Source organism: Cebus imitator, unplaced genomic scaffold (genome assembly GCF_001604975.1).
Source record: "Cebus imitator isolate Cc_AM_T3 unplaced genomic scaffold, Cebus_imitator-1.0 Scaffold265, whole genome shotgun sequence".
In the NCBI taxonomy this organism is placed as follows: Eukaryota; Metazoa; Chordata; class Mammalia; order Primates; family Cebidae; genus Cebus; species Cebus imitator.
The window spans coordinates 3,022,132-3,049,710 of NW_016107580.1; the positions used below are offsets into that span (position 1 = coordinate 3,022,132).

A 27,579-nucleotide genomic window follows, 5' to 3' on the forward strand; every position below is an offset into this window, starting at 1 on the left:
CTACTGGGATTGCCTCAAAACTGTTAAGTCGCTCCAGGTCAGCTGAGTTGCTTGCCTAATACCCCTTCCTCACAATCTTCACAACTTTGGGATTAGTTTTCTCTCTTCCTTCTGCTCATTCAGCAATATACTAATGTATGCTAGACAATTTTTGTGTATTTTCTTCTGTGCTCTCTCTCTCAGAAAGTCATCTCTATTCAACTGGAGCTAAGAAAGGTTATTTTCAGGTATCCAAACCTTCTCTTGAATCAAGAGTTCCCATAGCCATCTCTTTTTAACTCTTGAAGCCTTTTTTCTTGTGCCCTTCTGTAGTCACGGTTATCAACAAAATTCCTTACAATGTTCTCAATATCTCTTTTGAGCATTCAGTTTTCCTCACTGTCCTTTTCAACAGACACTTGGCTGTCCCTGAGGACAGTGTTTTCTCTGCAGTCTTCTCAAATGATGATTTTTTTTCCCTTACCACTTTTACCCCTGAACCTGGTGGTGGATAGTGTCTTTTGTTTTCCTCATTGCTGCTTATGACAATTCTCTCTCCTTCCTACATACAAATACCCATAGTTGAGTATTCTTCCCTGTCCTAGTAAGATGTTCATCAGACTATATTAACAAATCTCTCTCTTTCCTCACACATTTGCAGTCATCAACTGACTAGCAAGCATCATGTCTCCTCATCTTTGGAAGATTTTTGGCTCTGGCTCACTCCCTTTCTTACATTATTTCTGTCACTATTCCTGATGGTTTAAATACCTCCACATAGAGGATGCTTCCAACATCTTGGTTTCTTAGTTTCTTGACATCTCCTAAAAAAATTTGTTTTCCTCCCTACCATAATCTGTCTCTCCCATTGTTAGAGTTTAGACATTATCATTTGCCAATAACTGTAGCTTTTCCATAATCCCATTTTTAAACATCCCAAACTGTAACTTACCACCATTTCTTGTTTTAGCTTTTTTTCTACTCATTTTCCCTAGTGGAATAATTATAGAAAATTTTCAATCCCTGCAGAAGGGCGGGAACCTTTTTGTTGATTTTACCCATCTCAGGTACTCACTTCATCTTTGCCTAGCTTAAATGTAGTGGTTATTTTACTGTCTACTTTGTTATTACCCTAACATTCCATACTGACCCCTTTTGTTGCTCTAAGGAAAAGAAAATCCTAGTGGAATCTGACTCCACATCTATCAGGCACTCACAACTGTTCAGCTGCAAACAAAAAACATATTAATTGCCTAGATGCTGGGCACTGAAGGAGACTATCACCTGCCTCAGAGAATTGTCATTATCTCTCAGCCGCATCTTTATATGAATTGCTGCATTGCAAAATTACCCTTTCAAGATGAAATGTATTATTTATATGTTAGCATAATTAAAAAAAATTTTAACATGTAACGAACCAAGTATGCTTTCTGATATTCTATAATCTTCTTTTTTTTAAATATATATTTTATTGCATTTTAGGTTTTGGGGTACATGTGAAGAACATGAAAGATTGTTGCATAGGTACATACATGGCAATGTGGTTTGCTGCCTTCCTCCTCATCACCTATATCTGGCATTTCTCCCCATGTTATCCCTCCCCAACTCCCCACCCCCCGCTGTCCCTCCCCAAGATCTCCCCCACAGACCCCAGTGTGTGATTCTACCCTCCCTGTGTCCATGTGTTCTCATTGTTCAACATCCACCTATGAGTGAGAACATGTGGTGTTTGATTTTGTGTTTTTGTGTCAGTTTGCTGAGAATGATGGTTTCCAGGTTCATCCATGTCCCTATAAAGGACACAAATGCATGGTTTTTTTATGGCTGCATATCTATAATCTTCTTTAGGAATTACAGAAAAGATGTGTAATATATAAAATAAAGATAGCAAATGAATTAGAGGTCCAAGAATATAGTTTTTCATTTTAGCTCAGTTTCCAGAAAGCCATTGGTTCTAAAGTTAGTTACTTAACTTTTTTGGATCTCAGTTTACAATTTTATAAAATGGGAGAAATTGAGTGAATTATTTCTAGGACCTTTTGAAGCTGGGCATCATGTGAGAAAGCTCTCCTGCTTTTCTTGCTTTTTCATGATTTTTATCAAGCAAGTTGGTATGGGGGAGGGTTTTCCAGAAGCTGACCTACAGATGCAATTTTTATCAGACAGGAACTATTCATATAGGGCTGGATATTTGTGAGCTGTAGAAGGCTGGAATCTTCTGTTAGCAACCTAGCCCCAGCTTCTGGAGTCTTGGGCATAAGTTGTGTCTTTGGAGGCTTCCAGGAGTAGCCTGATCATGTCTTCTCCAGATTGGCTCACTATCATGAATCAGATAGCTTGATCTTGAGATAATCAGGAGATATCGTAACTCCTCTTTCAAACCTCAGTCTTCCTCTGTTTATTTGTTTATAATTTGAGTGCATTACTTCACCTTCTACGTTGGTTCAGACTTCCTGGATTTTTGATGTACTTTCCCTCAACTGTAAGATCTTTGGGTGGGGACCACAGCCCAGTGCTGAGTTACTGGCCTCTTCTTTGTCCTGTGGATTAGTATTTGGCTAATCTGTTTGACCCCCGGAATTCAGAATTCTTAATGACTACACATCTTTCATACAAGAGATGATATCTCAAAAATCCTTTTGAACAGCTGGTCTTTTCCATGAGTCTTGATCTGCTCTGACATTTATGTCTCCCTTTAACCATGTCTTTGGCCTAACATCATTGAGTTACTGGATTCTTTATATATTCTAGTGGCCATCTCTGAGATGTGCTCATAGAACACCTAAATTAACCAACCAATTCAAGTTGAGTGTGTTAGGTTAAAAAAAAAAGATTTTTCTGAGTGTTCCCGACCTTATAGCAGTGAACACTTACATTTTCAAGTCTTACATGAGATATTGTGTGTGAAAGCATTTTCTTCCCAAATTTACATGAGTGCCTACAGTGTTATACTTTTTATTAAATAGCTATTGTAAAAATAAGTGTAATTATAGCATTTAATCCCATTATAATATTCATTTGTTTTTCTTTCAGGGGGCACCATTCCCAGTATAGATGTGGACTGGAAACGACACAACTGTGATAGAGTTTACTCTTTTGGGGTTATCTGACAATACTACAGTTTGTGCTATTTTATTTCTTGTGTTTCTAGGAATTTATGTTGTCACCTTAATGGGTAATATTAGCATAATTGTGTTGATCGGAAGAAGTCCTCATCTTCATACACCCATGTACCTTTTCCTCTGCCATTTGGCCGTTGTAGACATTGGGTACTCCTCATCAGTCACACCTGTCATGCTCACAAACTTTCTAAGGAAAGAAACCTCTCTCCCTGTTGCCGGCTGTGTGGTCCAGCTCTGTTCTGTGGTGACGTTTGGGACGGCTGAGTGCTTCCTGCTGGCTGCCATGGCCTATGATCGCTATGCGGCCATCTGCTCGCCCTTGCTCTACTCCACCCGCATGTCCCCCGGCGTCTGCATCATCTTAGTGGGCATGTCCTACCTGGGTGGATGTGTGAATGCTTGGACATTCATTGGCTGCTTATTAAGACTGTCCTTCTGTGGGCCAAATAAACTCAATCACTTTTTCTGTGACTATTCACCACTTTTGAAGCTTTCTTGTTCCCATGATTTTACTTTTGAAATAATTCCAGCCATCTCTTCAGGATCTATCATTGTGGCTACTGTGTGGGTCATAGCCATCTCCTACATCTACGTCCTCATCACCATCCTGAAGATGCACTCTGCTGAGGGGCGCCACAAGACCTTCTCCACCTGCAGCTCCCACCTCACTGCGGTCACTCTGTTCTATGGGACCATTACCTTCATTTATGTGATGCCCAAGTCCAGCTACTCAACTGACCAGAACAAACTGGTATCTGTGTTCTACACGGTGGTGATTCCCATGTTGAATCCCCTGATCTACAGCCTCAGGAACAAGGAGATTAAGGGAGCTCTGAAGAGAGAGCTTAGAAGAAAAATATTTTCTTGATGAAACTAGTTATTTTGAAGAATTCGATGTATTAATATTCCATATATAATAATAATAAGATAATGAGTATTTGTGGTCAACATATATCTTTCCATAGATCATTACCCAGGGTTGAGCTGTTTAGTCAATCATAAGGGTAGATTTTCAGATCAAATATGAAATTAGAAGTCCATCTTGCTTTACCTTTAATAAGATTAAGTTAAATTTATATTTGAGAATGCAAATAGTTTCACATGAAAAAATGCTTTGTCTGCTGAAAATCCTTTTAAAATTTTATTCATGTTTTTTCAAGAGTTGTTTTCTGCTATAAGTTAAGGCATACCTTTAAACCTTCAGACTGTGGCCATTTTCAGCCTCAGCTTATCCCAAGATATATGCCTAATATCGATAGTTGTGAATGAGTACATTATAGAGAAAATGACAAAGGAACCAGATAGTAAAATTGCTAGAGCTATTCTTCTTCCAGAGAGGCTACCTGGTTGAGAATTAGCTTGGTCAATCCACAACAATCTGATCTGTGTTTCTATTCTCTATCTCCAGCATGGTTACAGGGGTCCCAGGGAAGAACAGGATGAGATGCCCCTGACTAACTTATGAATTTCCCTGTCGTATCAAAACAGGTGACTTCTGTGGGAATGAGCAGGGTTTCTGAACTCCTCAGAGACTGAGTGGAAAAAAAAAAACCAGGCAATAACTTCCAAGAGGATAATCTAGCTTATAGTGTGACATTGTGGCTGTAAGGAACAACCTTTTGGAGTGACTCATTAATAGTCAGAGATCTTCGATCTATTCAGGAAACTCAAGAGGACTGGACTGTCTCTTCCCTGAAATTTTGTCTGTCCCTGGAGAGAATCAACCTCTGTATGCTGACCACTACCAGATTTATTTCTATTTCCTGTCCCCTCTTTGGTGTTTCAGACAACAATCCCAATATTATACCAGTAGAACCATAGGGTATCAATTATTTAATTCATTTATTCTTTCTTTTGTACATTCAAAAACTATATTTGGTGATTCTTATAGGCACTGCCCTAGATGAGGATATAAGTGACTAATAGCCACCGATGTCTGTCCTGATGAAACCTGTCTTCTAACATAGGAGTCAGACAATAAAACTAACAAGTAAGTAATACCTACTATTAGAAGGGGATGAGTACCATGGAGAAAGAAAAAGTGGAGCAACTTGTGGAAGGCTGATGTGCCAGGGGCAGGGAGGGGTCACTGCAGATCTCACTGGGAACATAACATCTGAACAACAGCTGCAGAAGGTGAGGATGGTTCATGTTCAATATGGTGTTGCTTGTGTAACAGCTCTATGAGTCATATTCACTTACATGCATGTAATTTACTTTTGAGGTTTTGGTTCCAACAGTGGCAAAATTGGTCATTTTAATAAGTTCCACGGTGAGCACAATTAAAGCATGATAAAATGTTAAATATGTCTTACATTTCACTATAGAACTTATAGGATAATAAAAAATTGTCTTACCAGAAAGTGTGAGAACCTAGAGAAGTAGGCCCAATACTCAAAAATGCTTTTGCCAAGAGAGAATTTGACAAGTCAGAAGATTGTTATTAACCTGAGATGTGGCTTTAGTGTTCTTTTGGTATAAGAAGAGCACAAGTCAAAGCCCATGGAACATCCAGGTGAGAAGTCTGATTTATACACCCCACATATATCCACAGGATAAGGGAAAACCTGAAGTAACCAAGTTTGGCACAGCCCTGGAGAGCTTGAGAAGTTCAGTGTTTGAATTTGAATATAACATGGTCAGGGACAGGTGGCGCATCAGGGTGAACTGAATAAGCAACCAACCAACCCACACCTCCATTATTCCTACTGGTAATTATTCAGAATCAATAACCAGCACACAGTGAAAAATAATGACCAACACAAAAGGAAACAAGGTACCAAGCATGAAAGCCAGTGGAAGCAACAGGCAGCAGAAAAAAACTAAGATTTAACATATGGAAATGAATCATTACAGACTATAACATTGCTTTGTTTCAAAGTAAAAAGACTATTCGAAATGTGTTCAATCACAGAATACCAACGATAATTACTAAAAGTATGCAATTATTTAGAACATCATACTTGAAAAATTCATCAGCCAGTAGAGTTACACCAGGTATTTCTATTTGGTGAGTGTAGTCCTCATTGGTCTTCACATAGAAATCCCAAGTGGGAGCACAGGCAGAGGAGTCATCCTGCTTAGAATCCTCATGACCTTAACTGGAATCAATATATTTTACATAGTTTTTGGTATAGTGTTTAGTTCCAGGGTCCCTGCAAGGGTTTTTACATCATGGTACTCAAGGCAGTATAAAGTAAAAAATAGGATATACCAGCCCCCTGTATGGATAGAATTTAAAATTAATCATTTTTATCATAAGCAGTGTAGTGTTACATGTAACACACCTGACAGTTCAGTTTTGTCCAAATTTAAGGGAAATAGGAAGTTCACTCAAGGTAAAATTTATCCTTAAAGAAGTCAAAGGATTTTGTTAACTGTTTATCATAAAGATAATGATACATGTTATCAGGGGTCTTAAATGCAATACTGTATTTACATAGAATTCTGAACAAATATGCTGTTTAGAATTCCATACTGAATCATAGGCAGAACTTAAAGTGGGCCATGAATAATGTTCTTTGAGAAACAGGCCACCTACTTTTGTGTCAAGTATGGGCTCTGAGAGAAATTATAAAGTACCTTCTTACTTCTTTTTTTTCTTTCTTTTCCATTTTTTTTAAAAGTACCTTCTTATATTACAAAAGAGATGCCACTATAGTTTTGCAATTCTCTTTTCTCATGCAAATTTGTTGAATTCTATTACAAAAACCATTTACGTATTTACTAATGAGGCTATGCTGAAAATATTAGTTTAACAAAATTATATTTTCTTGGCTACACTTGATGGTTTTGCAATTATTTGGCAAGTCTATCTCAATATTATTAGTAGGAGTTATCCCTCTTAGTGAAGAACACAGTTTAATAGCTAAGAAAAAGTCTCCAGGTGAAGTGCCCTACTAGTGTTAAATTAAAAATTAAAAAGAAAAAATAAAGAAAAAGTCTAAAATTTAGCTCTCAGCTAAACCAAATGAAAAGTAATAATTTTATTTTTCAGAATAGATTTTAACAACTCTCTAAGTAGTATAAGGTGAAAAATCTGGACTACAAGATTGGCATTAAAGATATGTATATCTCCTTGAAGTCTGGGCATTTTAGAAAAAGGTATGTAGAACATTTTTAGAACACCGCAATTAACTACAGAGAATACATTAAAGTACATTTAAAAAATTACCTAGAGTTGGGAAATAGTGCAAAACTCAACTTGTTTTAATGGCTTTCAATTACATAAATTATTTTCTCTAAATATAGTGCAGTGAAGTCAGGAAGCAATAAAGAAAAGCTAACTATTAAACACCTATGTGTTGGTAAATAAATAATGCAGCATCGAATAACCCATGGGTCAAAGAATAAAGTAACAATACAAATGAAAAAACAACTGAATGATAAATGTTATGGTTTGGATCTATGACCCCACCTAAATCTCATGTTCAGTTGTAATCTCCAATGTTGGAGTTGGGACCTGGTGGGAGGTGACTGGATCAGGGGCAGTTTCTTATGAATGGTTCAGCACCTTGCCCTTGGTGCTGCTCTCATGAAAGAGAGTGAGTTATTGTGAGATGGACTTGTTTAAAAGTGTGAAGCACCTCTCCCTTCTTTTCTCTTGCTCCTGCTCCAGCCATGTAAGATGTGCCTGCTTTCCCTTTACTCTCTGCCATTATTGGAGTTTCCTGAGGCCTCCTAGCCATGCTTCCTTTACAGTCTGCAGAACAATAAGCCAATTCAACCTCTTTTCTTTATAAATTACCCAGTCTCAGATTTTTTTATAGCAATGTGAGAATAGACTAATACAGTAAGAAAGATATTATAAATATATATATAAACTTGTGATTCATATATATAGTTTTATAAGGAAACTTACTGCTACAAGACTACAGTAATCAAAACAGCATGGTACTGGTACCAAAACAGGCACATAGGCCAGTGAAACAGAACAAAGACCTCAGAAGTAATGCCACAAAGCTACGGCCATTTGATCTTTGACAAACCTGACAAAAACAAGCAGTGGGGAAAGGATTCCCTATTTAATAAATGGTGTTGGGAAAACTGGCTAATCATACGCAGAAAACTGAAACTGGGCCCTTTCCTTACACCTTATACAAAATTTAACTCAGGATGGATTAAAGACTTAAATGTAAGCTCTAAAACCGTAAAAACCCTAGAAGAAAACCTAAGCAATACTGTTTAGGACATAGGCATGGGCAAAGACTTCATGACTATACCACCAAAAGCAATAGTAACAAAAGCCAAGATTGACAAATGGGATTTAATTAAACTAAAGAGCTTCTGCACAGCAAAAGAAACTATCGTCAGACTGAATAGGCAACCTACAGATTAGGAGAAAACTTCTGTAGTCCATCCATCTGACAAAGGGCTAATATCCAGAATCTACAAGGAACTTAAACAAATTAACAAGAAAAAAACAACCCCATCGATAAGTGGGTGAAGGATATGAACAGACATTTCTCAAAAGAAGACATTTATGTGGCCAGGAAACATGAAAAAAAATCTTATCATCACTGATCATTAGAGAAATGCAAATCAAAATCACAATGAGATACCATCTCATGCCAGTTAGAATGGTGATCATTAAAAAGTGAGGAAACAACAGACGCTGCAGAGGATGTGGAGAAATAGGAACACTTTTACACTGTTGGTGGGAGTGTAAATTAGTTCAACCATTGTGGAAGACAGTGTGGTGATACCTCAAGGATCTAGAACCAGAAATTCCATTTGCCTCAGCAATCCCATTACTGGGTATATACCCAAAGGATTATAAATCATTTTATTATAAAGACACATGCACACATATGATAAGCAGCACTATTCACAATAGCAGAAACTTGGAACCAACCCAAATGCCATCAATGATAGACTGGATAAAGAAAATATGGCACATATACACCATGGAATACTATGCAGCCATAAAAAAGGATGAGTTCATGTTCTTTGCAGGGAGACAGATGCAGCTGGAAGCCACTATTCTCAGAAAACTAACATAGGAACAGAAAACCAAACACTTCATGTTCTCACTTATAAAAGGGAGTTGAACAATGAGAACACATGGACACAGGGAGGGGAACATCACACACCAGGACCTGTCAGGGGTTGGGGGACTATGGAAGGGATAGCATTAGGAGAAATACCTAATGTAGATGACGGGTTGATGGGTGCAGCAAACCACCATGGGACATGTATATACCTATGTAACAAACCTGCATGTTCTGCACATGTATCCCAGAACTTAAAGTATAATTTATAAAAAAGAAGTCTCTGATGATTATTTGTCTTTCTATAGGTCAGTGGTAATATTTTCTTCATTGTTCCTAATTAAGTTTATTTGAATCTTCTTTACCAATACAAAATACTTGAAAATGAATATTTGTTGAATGAATGAAGCCGTTTACTCTTTATATTTGCAGTTTAGTATTCTTTAATCTGAAGTATCAAAGTAAACTTAGAACAGAACAGAGGCCCTGGAGGCAATGCCACACATCTACAACCACCTGATCTTTGACAAACCTGACAAAAACAAGCAATGGGGAAAAGATTCCCTGTTTAATAAACAATGTTGGGAAAACTGGCTAGCCATGTGCAGAAAACAGAAATTGGATCCCTTCCTGACACCTTACACTAAAATTAACTCCAGGTGGATTAAAGACTTAAACATAAGACCCAACACCATAAAAACCCTAGAAGAAAACCTAGGCAAAACCATTCAGGACATAGGCATAGGCAAAGACTTCATGACTAAAATGCCAAAAGCATTGGCAACAAAAGCCAAAATAGACAAATGGGACCTAATTAAACTCCAGAGCTTCTGTACAGCAAAAGGAACAATCACTAGAGTGAACTGGCAACCAACAGAATGGGAAAAAATTTTGCAATCTACCCAGCTAACAAAGGGCTAATATCCAGAATCTACAAAGAACTAAAACAGATGTACAAGAAAAACAAACAAAGAAACCCACCCAAAAGTGGGCGAGTGATATGAACAGATATTTTTCAAAAGAAGACATATATGAGGCTAACAAACATGAAAAAATGCTCATCATCACTGGTCATTAAAGAAATACAAATCAAAACCACATTGAGATACCATCTCACGCTAGTTAGAATGGTGATCATTAAAAAATGTGGAGACAACAGATGCTGGAGAGGATGTGGAGAAATAGGAACACTTTTACACTGTTGGTGGGAGTGTAAACTAGTCTAACCATCGTGGAAGACAGTGTGACACTTCCTCAAGGACCTAGAAAAGGAAATTCCATTTGACCCAGCAATCCCACTACTGGGTATATACCCAAAGGATTATAAATCATTCTATTATACCGACACATGCCACGTATGTTCATAGCGGCACAGTTTACAATAGCATAGACCTGGAACCAACCCAAATGCCCATTGATGATAGACTGGACAAGGAAAATGTGGCACATATATACCATGGAATACTATGCAGCCATAAAAAATGATGAGTTCGTGTCCTTTGTGGGGACATGGATGAATCTGGAAACCATCATTCTCAGCAAACTGACACAAGAACAAAAAATCAAATACCGCATATTCTCACTCATAGGCGGATGTTGAACAATGAGAACACACAGACACAGGGAAGGGAGCATCACACACTAGGGTCTGTTGAGGGGTGCCAAGGGAGGGAGAGCAGGGGGTGGGGAGAGGTTAGGGAGGGATAACATGGGGAGAAATGCCAGATGTATGTGATGGGGGGATGGAGGCAGCAAACTACATTGCCATGTGTGTACCTATGCAACAATCCTGCATGATCTGCACAAGTACCCCAGAACTTAAAGTACAATTAAAAAAAGAACCAATGTTTGGCTATGAGATAATGTATTATATTATACTCCCATTAATTGTCAAAAGAAAGTGTACCACCCCTTAGACAAAATGAAAAAATTGATCATTTGAGAATGGACAAACTCTTAAAGATTATTTGTGTTTTTGTGAGTTGAACCGCTCAATATTCACTTGAGAATGTGATAATGATCTCTACTGCTTTTGAATTCACATTTGAATCTCTAGAATCTTCAGAGATTTATCCCCAAAGGCAAAAGACAATAAAGTGTGGTTACTATGTAATAACAAGGCATCTAAATTTATAAGTGTAAGATGATTAAATTTTTATTTCACGAGGTAAGACTTTGGGTTTGTGGGTGAATCTGGTGTAATGAGTTTCAGTTTTCCATTTAAGAACACTTTATTCTTTAAAATTGTTTATGTACTCACAAGTCATAATTAAGAAACAAGACAGATGTAATCTTGGAGTCAGTTAGCAAGTAACTTTAGCTGAATTAAATTAAGTTTCTGCAGTCAATTTAGTGTGAATTAACAGGCATAATTCAATTTACCAAAATTCTTCATATATCCACCCGTAAGAACAGAAACTCACATTGTCTTTCAACACTGTCTAAACTTGGCACTCAGCTATAATACTAATATAAATTAACTAACTGTGAGTCTCACTCTGTCACCCAGGCTGGAGTACAGTGGTGTGATCTCAGCTCATTGCAACCTCTGCCTCCCGGGTTCAAGTGATTCTTCTGCCTCAGTCTCCTGAGTAGCTGGGATTACAGGCATGCACCACCATGCTCTGCTAAGTTTTGTATTTTTAGTAGCGATGGGGTTTCACCATGTAGGCCAGGCTGGTCTTGAACTCTTGACCTCAAGTGTTCTACCCGCCTGACCCTTCCAAAGTGCTAGGATTACAGGTGTGAGCCACCATGCCCGACCCAAGACGCTTTTTTTTTGGACACAGCGTTTCACTCTATCACCCAGGCTAGAGTGTAATGGTGCAATCATGGCTCACTGCAGCCTTGACCTCCCAGGCTCAGGTGATCCTTCCACCTCAGCCTCCAAAGTAGCTGGGACTATGGGTGCATGCCACCATGTCTGGCTAATTTTTAGAGACCAGATTTTGCCATGTTGCACAAGTTGGTCTCAAATTCCTGGACTCAAGTGATCTATCCACCAAAGTGTTGGGATTACAGGTAGGAGCCACCATGCCTGGCCTAACTAGACACTTTGGAGAAAGATAAGGCTATAAAGCCAGGAAACTTGGAGTTGAGGGTCAAGCTGCCCATCAACAGAGTGGCCCTTGGTAAACTTCTCATATTTCTAGGCTGAAACTTTGTTCTTCTGTATATTATGTCCAAAATAATATTATTTGATTCTTTAATACTTCAATTTGTTAATATTGTTACATTAGGAAATGATTTGGTTTGAATAAATATCTTAATTATGTTCTAAATCTTAATCATACAATATTATGCATAATGTTTAAATTGGTATTTCAACCTAATTGATATAATAATATTTTAACTGGAAATAATAAAAGCACTTAATTTATATTAGATGACTTCACTCATAAGCATAACTTGACATTTCTTTTTATTTCTTCCCTGTCCTGTGAAGAAAATTGTATGCCTCTTTTAAAAAACTAGTTGATTAACTGATAGATATTGTAAGCTATGTAACTAGCTAGGTATCTCTTTTATACATCAGTTATACATTTCAGAGAACTGAAATGTTAATCTGTTATCTACTGATTTTTAAGTGTACTAGATTTCATGGTAAATATTCCCAACTATGCTATAAATGTAATATTTATACAATGTTATACAAATGTAATATTATAATTATATTAACAACATAGTTATTATGGGAATTGACTGGATTCAAACTTCCTGGGATTCAGATCTGGAGTCTACCACTTACTATATAACCTTAGGTAAGTTACTTAACATTTTCAAACTTAGTTTCCCCATCTATAAAATGGGAATAATAAAAGTGCTTATCCATTTGACCCAGCAATCCCATTACTGGGTATATATCCAAAGGATTACAAATCGTTCTACTATAAGGGCACGTGCACACGAATGTTCATTGCAGCACTGTTTACAATAGCAAAGACCTAGAACCAACCCAAATGCCCATCGATGATAGACTGGACAGGGAAAATGTGGCACATATACACCATGGAATATTATGCAGCCATCAAAAACGATGAGTTTGTGTCCTTTGTAGGGACATGGATGAACCTGGAAACCATCATTCTCAGCAAACTGACAGAGGAGCAGAAGATCAAACACCGCATGTTCTCACTCATAGGCGGGTGTTGAACAATGAGAACACATGGACACAGGGAGGGGAGCACTACACACTGGGGTCAGTTGAGGGGAAATAGGGGAGGGACAGTGGGGGGTGGGAGCTGGGGCGAGATAGCAAGGGGAGAGATGCCAGATGTAGGTGATGGGGACGAAGGCAGCAGATCACACTGCCACGTGTGTACCTATGCAACAATCTTGCATGTTCTTCACATGTACCCCAAAACCTAAAATGCAATAAAATAAATAAATGGGGGAAAAAGTGCTTAATATTATTTTATAGAAATTAAAATAGATATCTCTCTATATATAATGTATATAATAAAATAATATATATGGTATATATTATATACATATAGACAAAATTCTTAACCATGAGCTGGTAATTTGATGGGCATTCAGCAAAAGTTAGCTAATATTTAAGTGTTCATTAAATAATCGTACATTAATATATTTTAACTTTTTTTGTTATATGGACCATCCCTTTTATTATTCTTCTAGGTCTTATGTTTCAAAATCTTTATCTTTAAAGCAACTTTAAGTTAATTTTTATTGAAAATACAAATTGAAGAGGATATACATTATTTGAAGCAATTTTTTGGGGGTTTCTTCTAAAATATTTTAAAATATAGAAAGACTCATTACATATAAATACATAAACAATGAAACTCTAAAGTAAAAAACATTTAGTCTAAACTTTCCTTGAATGATATATCTATTCACATTAACCTTCATTTATATATTAACAAAGATGAAACCATCAAATTTATAACATTTTAATGTGCTGTTCTCATCACAGATTCATTTTGGCAGCAGCTACTTTGTCTCATGGACTCCCCGAAGGATGGGAATCACACTGCTGTGACAGAGTTCATCTTATTGGGCTTAACAGATGATCCAGTCCTCCAAGTCATCCTCTTCATGATCATCCTATGCATCTACCTGGTGACCCTATCTGGCAATCTCAGCATAATCATTCTTATCAAAATTTCTTTTCAGCTCCAGCATCCTATGTACTTTTTTCTGAGTCACTTGGCTTTTGCTGACATGGGCTATTCATCTTCTGTCACACCCAACATGCTTGTAAACTTCCTGGTGGAGAGAAATACAATCTCCTACCTTGGATGTGCCATCCAGCTTGGTTCAGCGGCTTTCTTTGCGACAGTCGAATGCATCCTTCTGGCTGCCATGGCCTATGACCGCTTTGTGGCAATTTGCAGCCCACTGCTTTATTCAAACAAAATGTCCACACAAGTCTGTGTCCAGCTACTCTTAGTAGCTTTCATAGCTGGTTTTTTCATTGCTGTCTCTTACACTACTTCCTTCTATTTTTTACTCTTCTGTGGACCAAATCGAGTCAATCATTTTTTCTGTGATTTCGCTCCGTTACTTGAACTCTCCTGTTCTGGTATCAGTGTCTCCACAGTTGTTCTTTCATTTTCTGCTGGCTCCATCACTGTGGTCACTGTGTGTGTCATAGCCGTCTCCTACATCTACATCCTCATTACCAACCTGAAGATGCGCTCCACAGACGGGCGCCATAAGGCCTTCTCCACCTGCACCTCCCACCTCACTGTGGTCACTCTGTTTTATGGGACCATTACCTTCATTTATGTGATGCCCAAGTCCAGCTACTCAACTGATCAGAACAAGGTGGTGTCTGTGTTCAACACGGTGGTGATTCCCATGTTGAACCCCCTGATCTACAGCCTCAGGAACAAGGAGATTAAGGGGGCTCTGAAGAGAGAGCTTGGTAGAAAAATATTTTCTCATGATGCTTGTTATTTTTGTAGAACTTCAAATAATGATATTACATAGAACCTGTCTATTCTCTTGAGAATACTCAATGTGTGTAGATACAGATTTAGTGTTTGCTTTCTTGACAGTGTTGAAAGTTTCATATAGAAGTGACTACATCTTTTCTGCTCCCCATGTACCTAATTTTCACATGGTTTCTGGAGCCTAATAAGCACAACTGCATATTTAAAATGAAGAAATAAAGAAAAAAATGATGAATTAATGGATGGCTGAATGAAGCTTTTCTTCCTGCTTGAACTGCTGACTCTGCTGACTTTGAATCCTGGCCACTGATCAGCTGAATGCTTCTGTATGATTCAAGTGATTGAATGTTTAGGTCAGATCCTGCTACAACAGAGATAGCCTTTTACAACAAACTTGTACTCAGCACATCCACATCACTACCTTGACACTTTTATAAGCCAGATTAGCAACTAGAATCTCAGCCTAGCTTACTGAAAGGTTTGAATTCACACTTTACTAGTTTCTTCTTTACGCATTTGCATGGTTGGAGAGCTAAAAGATCTAGAAGTCAAATGTTAGTAATAGTAGTAACAGTATTAAATTGTCCACTACATTCTGGGCCCTGTTCTCACTGATTTACAAGTATAGTATTAACCTAATTATTTCTTGGAATAACTCTTTAAAGTTTTAAAAAATCCTTGTATTACAAAGGCTGTAACTGAGGCACATAAGGTAGAACAAAAGATCAATGGCACAAATAGTCTCATAATACTTTGGCTTTTTTTTTTTAAGGCACATACTTCCTGTAGAGTAAAGGGCACTTTGAAACACTTCACCATGAACTTTTATTTGTCTCTGGCACATTCCTTTCTAGTAAACTCTTTCTGTTCACAGTAAGTATACAGACTTCTATATCTGGATATAGCAGGCTGATTTTTATTACACCAACTTTGTGGCATGAAATACATATGAAAATGGATATTTTTACGTGTTTGAAGGCATAGATTTCTGATTTCTTTGAAGCTGAAGCAGCCCCATTTCTTCCAGGCCCTTCCTCTTATTACTAAAAAATCCCTAGACATAGCACAAAAATAAGTATAAGAAGACTTTCAAAGATAGAACAAAAAGGGTTAACTGCCTAGGGACTATTGGACTTGAAAAACAATATAGCAATGAATTTTGGGAGTTTCCTTATTGCTTCCATATATCCTGGACAGGATTCGTTAGAAACTTCCAACTCAGAACTGCCAACAGACACAGACAAAAACAAAAAACAACTGTAAGAAAAGTCTATTCTCTCCTGGTCAAAGAACTGGGAAAAGGGTGGTCTGGAGAGAAAAGAAAACATTTTGGCATTACCTACCTGACTCCAGACAAAAACCAATGGAAAAATCATGTTTTTCCCCTTCCCTGTGTTTCAGTGGAGCCAATCAGGGAGCCTATTTTCCAAATGAACTAGGATCCACTTGCCTTGCGCAGTAAGGCCAAACAGCCACACCAGGTTTGCAGCAGGAGAGGGCATTTATTTGCATAGTGCCAAGCAAGGAGGATCAAGCAGCCCTTGCTTAAGTCCTGACATTTCCAATGGCTTGCAAGTAAGGATTTTTAAAGGTGGGGAGGCAGAGGTTATAAGCAAAGTCATAAATTGGAATATGGAGGCAATACATTGGTTTGACCTAACAGGGTGGTAGACTTTGAAGCAGGTGTGGGGAACAGATCATAGGTGGACTCAAAAATTTTCTGATTTGCAGTTGGTTCAGGAGGCAAAGCTTTGTTTAAAACTTTGAGATTAGCTGAAAAGAATATTAGTTCTGGCCTGGGAGTGTGACCTCTACCACGCTCCTCAGGAGGAAATTTAGAGCAAAGCATGGCTGTGGTCAGACTTCAGTCCTCGTTTACCCTTTATCTGAGGTCTGTGTGCCAGCAGATGAAAATTTTCATTTGGTGGGGGTCCAGGTTTCTGAAAAACAACCCAAGGACATATGTTGTTAAGATGCTGTCTTTAGAGTCTATAGATTCAACCAACATCCTGTGATTCTAACTTCCTTGGCTATTGTTACACCACTATTACTTTCTTGCATATCAAGTTGCTCATTTACTTCTCAGAATTAGCTAGGTGTCTGAAATTTTCCTTGAAGAAACTCATTTTTTTTTCTGTTATTTCTATGCTTGAGGGGGCCCACAGGTCCCTAAGAGGAGTCCCTGTTCCATCTCAAGCTGATCTTCACCTTGTCCTCCCTCTGATTCTGGTTAGCAGGGTCCAGTGGAGAAATGAGCCTCCCCTGTCACCTGACAGCAACAAGACTTAATGAGATGGTGTGAGGTAGGGCTAGCTGGTATTCTTCACCCTGCATCATGACTCCCCTGCCCTAATGAGATTGGTATCCCGGTGAGGAGCTGAGCTTCCAACCCTCCCTGCAACAAAGCAGTGTGAACCAGCTATCTACCTCACCTTTCCTTAGGGGCAGTGAGTCCCAACAGGGAGTGGAACCTTAAAGGTAAGGAGGCATATAAATCAGTGCCCTTCACTGGGATGAAGACAGCAGAGCAGTGGGGAGCTGAACTTTCACCTCACCCATCTGGAAGAAAGTAGTATGAGTCAGCTCTCCATTTTTGGCAGACTGGAACATACTTGGAAGTTTCAACTACATCTCAGCAAGAATGACCAGTGAAAAAGACTGAGCATGATTCGGAGATTCAGAGTTTCATAATATGATATCCAGAATGTCCATGGTATGGTCAGATATCAATTTTTGTTCCAAGAAAAACACACCTTGAATGAGAAGAGGTAATACATGCTAACACTAAGATGAAGCTGATATTGAAATTTTCTAACAAAGATGTAAAGCAGCCGTAAAAAAAAGATTCAAGAAGCAATCATTAATTTTCTTGAAAAAAATAAAAATAGAGAATTTCAGCAAATAAATAGAAGTTACAAGGAAGAACCAAATGGAAACTATAAAACTGCAAAACATACTCATAGAAATATTAAAAACAACAACAAACTTGCCGGATGAGATCAGTAGCAGAGTGGAGACACAGAAGACAAAATCAGTGAACTTAAATAAAAATGAGTAGAATTTACCTGTTCTGAACAATAAACAAAAGAGATGCGAACAATAAAAAAGAACAGAACTGCATGAACCTATAAGACAATAAAAGAGAGCTAATATTTATATCTTGAGAATCTCAGAAGGAAAGAGGTATTCAATAAGTAATCAAAGAAGTAATGGTTGAAAACATTCCAAATTGGTGAAAGATATATAGAGCTACAGATTCAGGAAGGGTCAGCAAATCTCAAATAGGATAAACTCAAGGAAATCCACAACAAGACATATCCAAATTAAGCTTTTGAAAATTAAAGACAGAAAAATCTTGAAAGCAGCCAGAGAGAAAGGACATATTACTTAGAAGAGAAAACTATTTTGCAAGACAATGAGTTTCTCATTCAAAACTATGAATCCAGAAAGCGGTGCAACTTTTTTTTTGTTCTTTTTTATGAGTTAAAAAAATTGTATATGTTTAAGTTATACAACATGTTTTGATACCATGTACATAATAATGTAACAATTAAGCAAATTATCACATGCATCATCTTACATAGTTACCTTTTTTTTTTTTTCTTTGTTGGAGCACCTAAAACCTACTTTCTTGGTAGAATGATGGTTACCAGAATCTGGGAAGAGTGGTGAAGGTGGGCAGAAGTGGAGATGTTTAATGGGTATAAAAATATAGTTAAATAGAATGAATAGGAGACAGCACAGCAGGGTGACGATAGTCAACAGTAATTTACTGTACATTTTAAAATAAAACTTAAGAAGAACTAGAATCTGTAGCAAAAAAAAAAAAAGGATGAATCCTTGATGTGATGAAAACCCCATTTATCCTGATATGATTATTACACATTGTAAGTCTGTTTCAAAATATCTAATGTACTCAATAAATATAAACACGTATGTGTCCATAAAAGTGAAAAATAAAAAAAAGAAGAAACAAAAAAAATCTACTCCCTTAAAAATTTTGTGTATACAATACAATATTATTAACTGTAGTCTTCTTCTTCTTCTTTTTTTTATTGAGACAGTCTGGCTCTGTCATCCAGGCTGAAGTGCAGTCACATGATCTCGGCTCACCACAACCTCCACCTCTCAGGTTCAAGTGATTCTCCTGCCTCAGCCTTCCAGGTAGCTGGGACTACAGTGCATGCCACCAGGCCTGGCTAATTTTTTGTATTTTTAGTAGAGATGGGGTTTCACTGTGTTAGCCAGGATGGTCTCGATCTCCTGACCTCGTGATCCACCCACCTTGGCCTCCCAAAATGCTGGCATTACAGGCATAAGCCACTGCACCCGGCCAACTAGAGTCTTCTTATTGTACATTAAATTGCTCAACTTATCCTAAATAACTGCAACATTTTAGCCTTTGACCACAGTCTGCCATTACCTACTACACCCTCCTCCTGGTACCCACCAATCTGCTCTCTGTTTCTAAGTATTTGATATTTTTAAAAGATTTCACATGAGATCATGAAATACTTTTATTTTTGTGTTTGGCTTATTTTACTTAGCATAATGTCCTCAGGACCATCCATGTTGTGACAAATGGCAGGATCTCCTTCTTTTACAAGGCTGAATAATATTCCATTGTGTGCATATGTGTATGTGTGTGTGTGTCTGCATGTATATAATATATATATTATACAAAAGACTGAATACACACACACCATTTTCTTTATCCATTTATGGTGACTCAGATGTCTCCATGAGGCACTGATTTCATTTCCTTTGAGTACATACCCAGCAAAGGGATTGCTGGGCCATATGTAGTTCTATTTTTAATTCTTTGAGGGACTTTCATACTGTTTCCACAATGACACCAGTTTAGAGTCCTACCAACAGTGCACAAGCGTTCCTTTTTCTCCACACCCTCACAAACATTTGTTATCTCGTCTTTTTTATTATAGTTGTCCTAATGGGTATGAGGTGATATCTCACTGTGGTTTTAATTTGCATTTCCTTGATGATTAGTAATACCAATAAGCATGTTTTTATATATACCTATTGGTCATTTGCATGTCTTCTTTTGAGAAATGTTTATTCAGATCTTTTGTCCAATTTTTAATCTGGTTATTTGAGGGTTTTATTTATTTATTTTTTTTGGTATTGAGTTGTTGTAAGTTCTTTACACATTTTGGATATTAATCTCTGATCAAATATATGTTTTACAAATATTTTCCCCAAACCATAAGTTGCCTTTCCATTTTGTTGATTGTATCCTTTGCTGTGCAGAATATTTTTAGTTTGCTGTAACTTATTTTTGCTTTTCTCACCTGAGCTTTTGCTGTCAAATTCAAAAAATAATTGCCAAGGTCAATGTCAAGCACATTTCCTCCTATATTTTCTTCTAGAAGTTTTATGGTTTTAGGTGTCATGTTTTGGTCTTAATCCATTTTAGTTGGTTTTTGAGACTGGTTTAAAATAAATAAATTTTATTGTTTTACATGTGCATATCTAATTTTCCTGAAAGTGCTTAATTATGGAGACTATCCTTTTGCTATTGTGTATTCTCAGTGACCTTGTCTAAAATTAGTTGTCCATATATGCATGGGTTTATTTCTGTGTCTTTCTGTTGGCCTCTGGGGATATATTTTTTTAATTTTTAAAATTGGTTTTAGTTGCAGCAAAATACATATAACAAAAATTTCCATCTTAACCATTTTAAGTGTAAAGTTCAGTGATATTAAGAACATTCACATTTTCTTTATCCAGTCTATAATTGATGGGCATTTGGGTTGGTTCCAAGACTTTGCTATTGTGAATAGTGCTGCAATAAGCATACATGTGCATATGTCTTTAAAGTAGAATGATTAATAATCCTTTGGGTATATACCCAGTAATGGGATTGCTGAGAAAAATGGTATTTCTAGATCTAGATCCTTGAGGAATCACCACACTGTCTTCCACAATGGTTGAACTAATTTACACTCCCACCAACAGTGTAAAAGCATTCCTATTTCTCCACATCCTCTCCAGCATCTGTTGTTTCCTGACTTTTTAGTGATCACCATTCTAAATGGTGTGAGATTGTATCTCAGTGTGGTTTTGATTTGCATTTCTCTAATGACCAGTGATGAGTTTTTTTTCATATGTTTGTTGGCTGTATAAATGTCTTCTTTTGAAAAGTGTCTGTTCATATCCTACGCCCACTTTTTGATGGGGTTGTTTTTTTCTTGTATACCCAGAATATACAAAAACTTAAACACATTTATCTACACAATTTTAATGGTATTTATTTAATATCTTTTGCCAGAGACATATGTCTATTATTTAAATAATTGTGTTATTTAAAATTAAACTTTATGTGAGATTTCCACTTCAGATTTCCAAAAGCACCTAATGGAGTGCCTTATAGCTAACACCACAAAATACTTAGGAAATGAACATTTGTTGAATGAATGAAGCTAAGTTTAATGTTTTATATTTGCTCTTTAATATTCTTTAGCCTAAAATAGCATAGTAAACTTAGAACCAATATTTACCTGTGAGACAATTTATTATGTTATACTCCCAATAATTATCAAATGAAAGAGCACCAACACATAGATAATATGAAAAAACTGATCATTTGATAATTAATGGAACTTTTAAAGATTAGCTGTGTTTGTGTGAGTCAAACTGCTCAGTATTCACCTGAGAATGTGATAATGATCTCTGGTGCTTTTGGATTCACATTTAAATCTCTAGAATCTTCAGAGATTTATCCTCAAAAGCAAACAATAATATAATATGGCTTTATATAATAACAAGGACTTTGAATTTATAACTGAGAGGAATGCATTCTTATTTCAAGAGGTAAGACTGACTTTTATGAGTAAATTTGATATGCTGATTTTCATTTACCATTTGAGAACACTTTAAAATTATGTGTGTACTCACAAGTCATAGCTGAGAAATACAGTGGAGGTAATCTTGCAATCAGTTAGCAAACGACGTCAACTGAATTACATTTCACAGTCAATTCAGTGTGAATTAATAATTTAATTTATCAGGATTATTTATTTATCTTTTCAAAAGATAAAGAAGCTCATGTGATCTTTTAACATGATCTAAACTTGATACTCAGCTATAATATTGATAAATTTACTAGCTATGAGATACTTTGGAAACACACTATTAGTAAATATCATGTGGAAATACCTACTTTGCTTATTGGTCTACATGCTCTAGTATCACAGACAACCAGCCACTTTGGACAACCAGTTAAAGATTAAAAACCAAAAAACTTGGAGATGAGGGTCAAGCTGGCCACTAACTGGGTGAACCTAGGTAAGCTGTTTGAGTTTTTAAACTTAGACTTTATCCAACTGTATATCATTTCCAAAATAGTATTATTTCATTCAATAGTACTCCAATTAGAATACACAGTTACATTATGAAATAATTTAATCTTTTTCAAAATGTACTTTCATGATGTTTTGAATATTACTCAAATAATGTTTTGCATAGTGCTAACATTCGTATTTCAAACTAGATGACATAATAAAGTTTCAACTGGAAATAACAAAAATACTTAATTTTTAGTCCAAACTTTATTTGAATGATATATCTGTTCATAATAACCTCCATGCATGTTTCAATGCAAATGAAACCATCAAATTTATAACTGATTTAATGTGCTGTTCTCATCACAAATTCATTTTGGCAGCAGCTACTTTGTCTCATGGACTCCCTGAAGGATGGGAATCACACTGCTGTGACAGAGTTCATCTTATTGGGCTTAACAGATGATCCAATCCTTCGAGTCATCCTCTTCATGATCATCCTATGCATCTACCTGGTGACCATATCTGGGAATCTCAGCACAATCATTCTTATCAGAATATCTTCTCAGCTCCATCATCCTATGTACTTTTTTCTGAGTCACTTGGCTTTTGCTGACATGGGCTATTCATCTTCTGTCACACCCAACATGCTTGTAAACTTCCTGGTGGACAGAAATATGATCTCCCACCTTGGATGTGCCATCCAGCTTAGTTCAACAGTTTTCTTTGGGACAGTCGAATGCATCCTTCTGGCTGCCATGGCCTATGACCGCTTTGTGGCAATTTGCAGCCCACTGCTTTATTCAAACAAAATGTCCACGCAAGTCTGTGTCCAGTTATTCCTAGTGGTTTACATAGCTGGTTTTCTCAATGCTGTTTCCTATACTAGTACCTTCTTTTCCTTATGTTTCTGTGGACCAAACAGAGTCAATCATTTTTTCTGTGATTTCATTCCTTTACTTGAACTCTCCTGTTCTGATATCAGTTTCTTCACAATTGTTTCCTCATTTTCTGTTGGCTTCATTGTTATTGTCACGGTGTGTGTCATAGCTATCTCCTACATCTACATCCTCATCACCATCCTGAAGATGCACTCCACAGACGGGCGCCACAAAGCCTTCTCTACTTGCACCTCCCACCTCACAGCGGTAACTCTGTTCTATGGGACCATTACCTTCATTTATGTGATGCCCAAGTCCAGCTACTCAACTGATCAGAACAAGGTGGTGTCTGTGTTCTACACAGTTGTGATTCCCATGTTGAATCCCCTGATCTACAGCCTCAGGAACAAGGAGATTAAGGGGGCTCTGAAGAGAGAGCTTGGTAGAAAAATACTATCTTGGTGATGACTATTATTTTTGTAGAATTTAATATAATAATATCCCTTAGATATAATAATAAAAGGAAATTGAGTACCTGTCTTTGAAATATATGTTTATATATAATTAGCTAGTACAGAGTTTTTTAGTAGATGCCGGTAATGGATTTTCAGACACCAAGTAGTAAATTAGAGGTCCATAGTTAGTTACCTTTAAAAAGTTAAATTTATAATTAACAAAACCAAAATGTTTCATATGTCCAGAACACTTAATATGCTGAAAATTTTTAAAAATGATATTTACATTTATTTTTCAAAAGTAGTTAATTGCTGTAAGTTCAGGTTAAATACCAGGATTGATATTACCGCAAGGGTATTTTTTAGATGTGATTAACACTTAAATCATTAGACTTGGACTGAAGCAGGTTACTCTCTGTAATATGAATAGACCTTTTCTAATCAGTTGAAGACCTTAAGAGAAAAGATTGAGGATCTTTCAAAGAAAAAGAAATTCTGCCTCCAGACTGCCTTTGGACTCAAGATTGCAATATAAGCTCTTGCTGGAATTTCCAATCTGCTTGTCTCCTCTGTGTATCAAGGATTTGCTAGCTACCAAAATAATCACATAAGGCTAATTCTTAATCTCTCTCTCTTTCTCTCTCTCTCTCTCTCACACACACACACACACACACACACCTCTTATACACACAGACACAGACACTCACACATGCATACATACATCCTATTAAATCTGTTTCTCTGATAAACCTTGACTAATAAGCCCTAGCCAGCTTTCCACTTTGTTTCTCACTCTCTTCCAATCCTCAATACACTAACCATGGCCATAAATGTAAATAGATTAGTTCAGATCCTGAATATGGCCAGATTTTTTTCATCTCTCACCACGTTTCCTCTCCGCCATAAGCACAGAAACTAAAAACTAATTATTTGGTCTTTCAAATCCTTAAACGTGTATTTTCTTTGATGTCTTCAGACTCTCCTATGTGCAATACCTCTAAATGAAACACATTTTCCCCCTCACCTGGATAATGCCTACTTATGCTATACATATCAACCTAAATGTTGCTTCTTGTCATGTAGGAAGCCTTCTTGAGGCTCCAGGACAAACCAGGTATGATATTTTTCCTCTTTCCCCATGTATCTGATTTTCACAGAGTTCCCAGAAAAAGAAAAAGAAAACCTCTTCAGGGCTATATATACCTGTGAGACAGTAAAAATAGAGCTAGCATTCATATTGTGGATGTTCCAGAAGGACAGGAGGATTAAAGAGGGACCGAGCAAGTATTCAAATAAATGACAGCAAAAAACTTCCTAAATTTTTTGAAAGACATATAGAGCATAGATTCAAGAAGTTGAGAAACCTCAAATAGGATACACCCAAGGAAATCCATGCTAATTAAACTTTTGAAAATTAAAAACAGAAAAACCTTTAAAGAAATAGTGAGAAAGAATTCATTCTTATAGAGGAAAATCATTTAGAAAAGACAGTGAGTTTCTTATCTGATACCATAAAAAAACGGGAGTGGAATATTTTTCTTTTTCTGCATTTTTATTGTATATATTTAAGATGTACAACATAATGTTGTACAACTTGGTATACAAGTACATAATGAAATGATAACTATATTTAAGTAGACTAACATGTCTATTACCTCATATATACACATGTGTGCATGTGTGTGTGTGTGTGTGTGTGTGGTAGAAGTGACTAAAATCTACTCTCAGCATATTTTTAGTATACAATACCCTAACTATAGTCCACATGCTGTATATGCTTAGACTAAATCACCCTACTTAACTGCAACTTTGTACTTTTTGACCTAGATCTCCTATTCCCCCCACACTTTGCTTCACTCTACTCTCTTTTTCTATCTACGGAATATTTTTCCCCCATATAAGTGAGATTATGCAGTATTTTTCTCTATCTTCTTTATTTCACTTAGCATAGCATCATCCGGATTCATCCATGTTGTCGTAAGGGATCTCCTTGTTTTCTTTAAAGGCTGAGTTATATTCCACTGTGTAAATGTAGCATAGTTTATCTATTTACCCATTTATGGACACTTAGGTTATTTCTGTATCTTGGCTACTTTGAATAATATTGAATGAACATGGGAGTGGAGGTATCTCTTTGATATCCTAATTTCATTTATTATGTGATATACCTAGAAGAAAAATTGCTGGATTATATGGTAGTTTTATTTTAAAGTTTTGGAGGAAACTCTACATTGTATTCATTATGGCTGTACCAATTTATCTTCCACCAACAGTGTACAATGGCTGCCTTTTCTTCACACCCTAACCAGCACTTGTTACTACTTGGCTTTTTGGTGGTAGCCATACTTTCAGGTGTGAGAAGAAATCTTGTGTTTTGATTTGCATTTTGCTGAAGATTAGTATTGAGTATCTTTTCAACTACATGTTTCAAATACATATTGGCCATTTGTAAGTTTTCTTTTTAAAAATATCTATTCAGACCTTTGCCTATTTTTAAACCCAGTTATTTGTGCCTTTTTTTTTGCCATTAAGTTGTGTGAATTCCTTAGGTATTTTAAATCTTAATGCCTTATAATATACATGTTTTGCAAATAGTTTCCTGTCAATTCTGTCTTTTTATTTTGTATCCATTGCTGTGCAGAAGATTTTTAGTTTGAGATAATTTTACTTTCTTATTTTTGCTTTTGTTGCCTGTGCTTTTGGAATCAAATCTTAAACTCATTGAGAAGGCCAACATCAAGAAGATTTTCCCTTTGCTTTTCTCTAGGAGTTTTATAGTTTCAGGTCTTTTGTTTAGGTCTTTAATCCATTGTGAGTTGATTTTTGTGTATGGTGTAAGTAAGCATCCAGTTTCATTCTTTTGCATGTGAATATGGAGTTTTTCCAAAACCATTTATTAAAGAGACTATCTTTTCTTCATTGTGTATTTTTGGTGCCTTTGTGGAAAATTAATTGCTGTATATATGTTGATTTATTTCTTGTCTTTCTATTTTGTTCCATTGATCTGTGTGTCTGTTTTTGTGCCAGTACCACACTGTTTTGATTACTTTAGCTTTGTGATATAATTTGAAATCAGTAAAAGTGATGTTTCTAGCTTTGTCTTCTTTGCTTAATATTGCTTGAACTATTTTGACTTTTTTGACGTTCCATAATACAGCACACTGATGTGTGTTTGACTGTTTATCCAATTTGTCAATCTGTGTTTTAAATTGGGATATTTAGCCCATTTATATTTAAGGTTAATATTGTTATGTTAATATTGTTATAATAAGGTTAATATTTGAAACTGTCATTATGATGCTATCTTGTTATTTTGCACACTAGTTGATGCAGTTTCTTCATAGTAACATTAGTCTTTATGTTTTGGAGTGTTTTTGCAGTGGGTGATACTGGTTTTTCCTTTCCATATTTAGTACTTCCTCAGGAGCTCTTAAAAGGCAGGTCTGGTGGTGACAAAAATCCCTCAGCATTTGCTTGTCTGGAAAGTATTTTATTTCTCATTTGCTTATAAAAATTAGTTTGGTAGAGACGATCCAAGATGGCCAAATAGGAACAGCTCTGGAGTACAGTTCCAAGTGAGAATGCAGAGGGTGAGTGATCACCACATTTCCAAATGAATTTTTACTGCCCACAGACCAGGAGATTCCCAGGAGGAAAAGTGCCACGAGTCTCCAGCACAGCTGTTGCGGCTGGTGCAGTGGATCTCCACACAAAAACACAAATCTGGGTGCTGTTTCAATTGGCCCCTGGAACACCTGGGAGACAGAGTCACCCATTCAACAGAAAAAAAGGCGGCTGAAACAGGGAGCCAGGTGGTCTGGCTCAGCGGGTCCCACTCCCACAAAGACCAGCAATCTGAAATGCTCTGGATTGAGAGTTTTGCAGCAAGCACAGCTGGACCCGGGATGGTCCAGCTCTCTGGGGGGAAGGGCA

General features: G+C 36.8%; 3 protein-coding genes across 3 annotated transcripts; all 3 read left to right on the top strand.

The window, feature by feature from the left end:
* The first annotated feature begins 3,033 nt into the window (after positions 1-3,033).
* LOC108283814 (olfactory receptor 5P3) lies at positions 3,034-4,044 on the top strand. Its single transcript, XM_017500369.1, has one exon. The coding sequence runs from the start codon at positions 3,034-3,036 to the stop codon at positions 3,967-3,969; it is 936 nt and encodes a 311-aa protein (XP_017355858.1). The 3' UTR covers positions 3,970-4,044.
* Positions 4,045-14,034: 9,990 nt separating this feature from the next.
* LOC108283816 (olfactory receptor 5P2) lies at positions 14,035-15,216 on the top strand. Its single transcript, XM_017500370.2, has one exon. It carries the CDS (start codon positions 14,057-14,059, stop codon positions 15,044-15,046), a length of 990 nt encoding a protein of 329 aa, XP_017355859.1. The 5' UTR covers positions 14,035-14,056; the 3' UTR covers positions 15,047-15,216.
* Positions 15,217-22,708: 7,492 nt separating this feature from the next.
* On the top strand, positions 22,709-23,656 carry LOC108283803 (olfactory receptor 502-like). The gene has a single exon (XM_017500358.2). The coding sequence runs from the start codon at positions 22,709-22,711 to the stop codon at positions 23,654-23,656; it is 948 nt and encodes a 315-aa protein (XP_017355847.1).
* Positions 23,657-27,579: the final 3,923 nt, after the last annotated feature.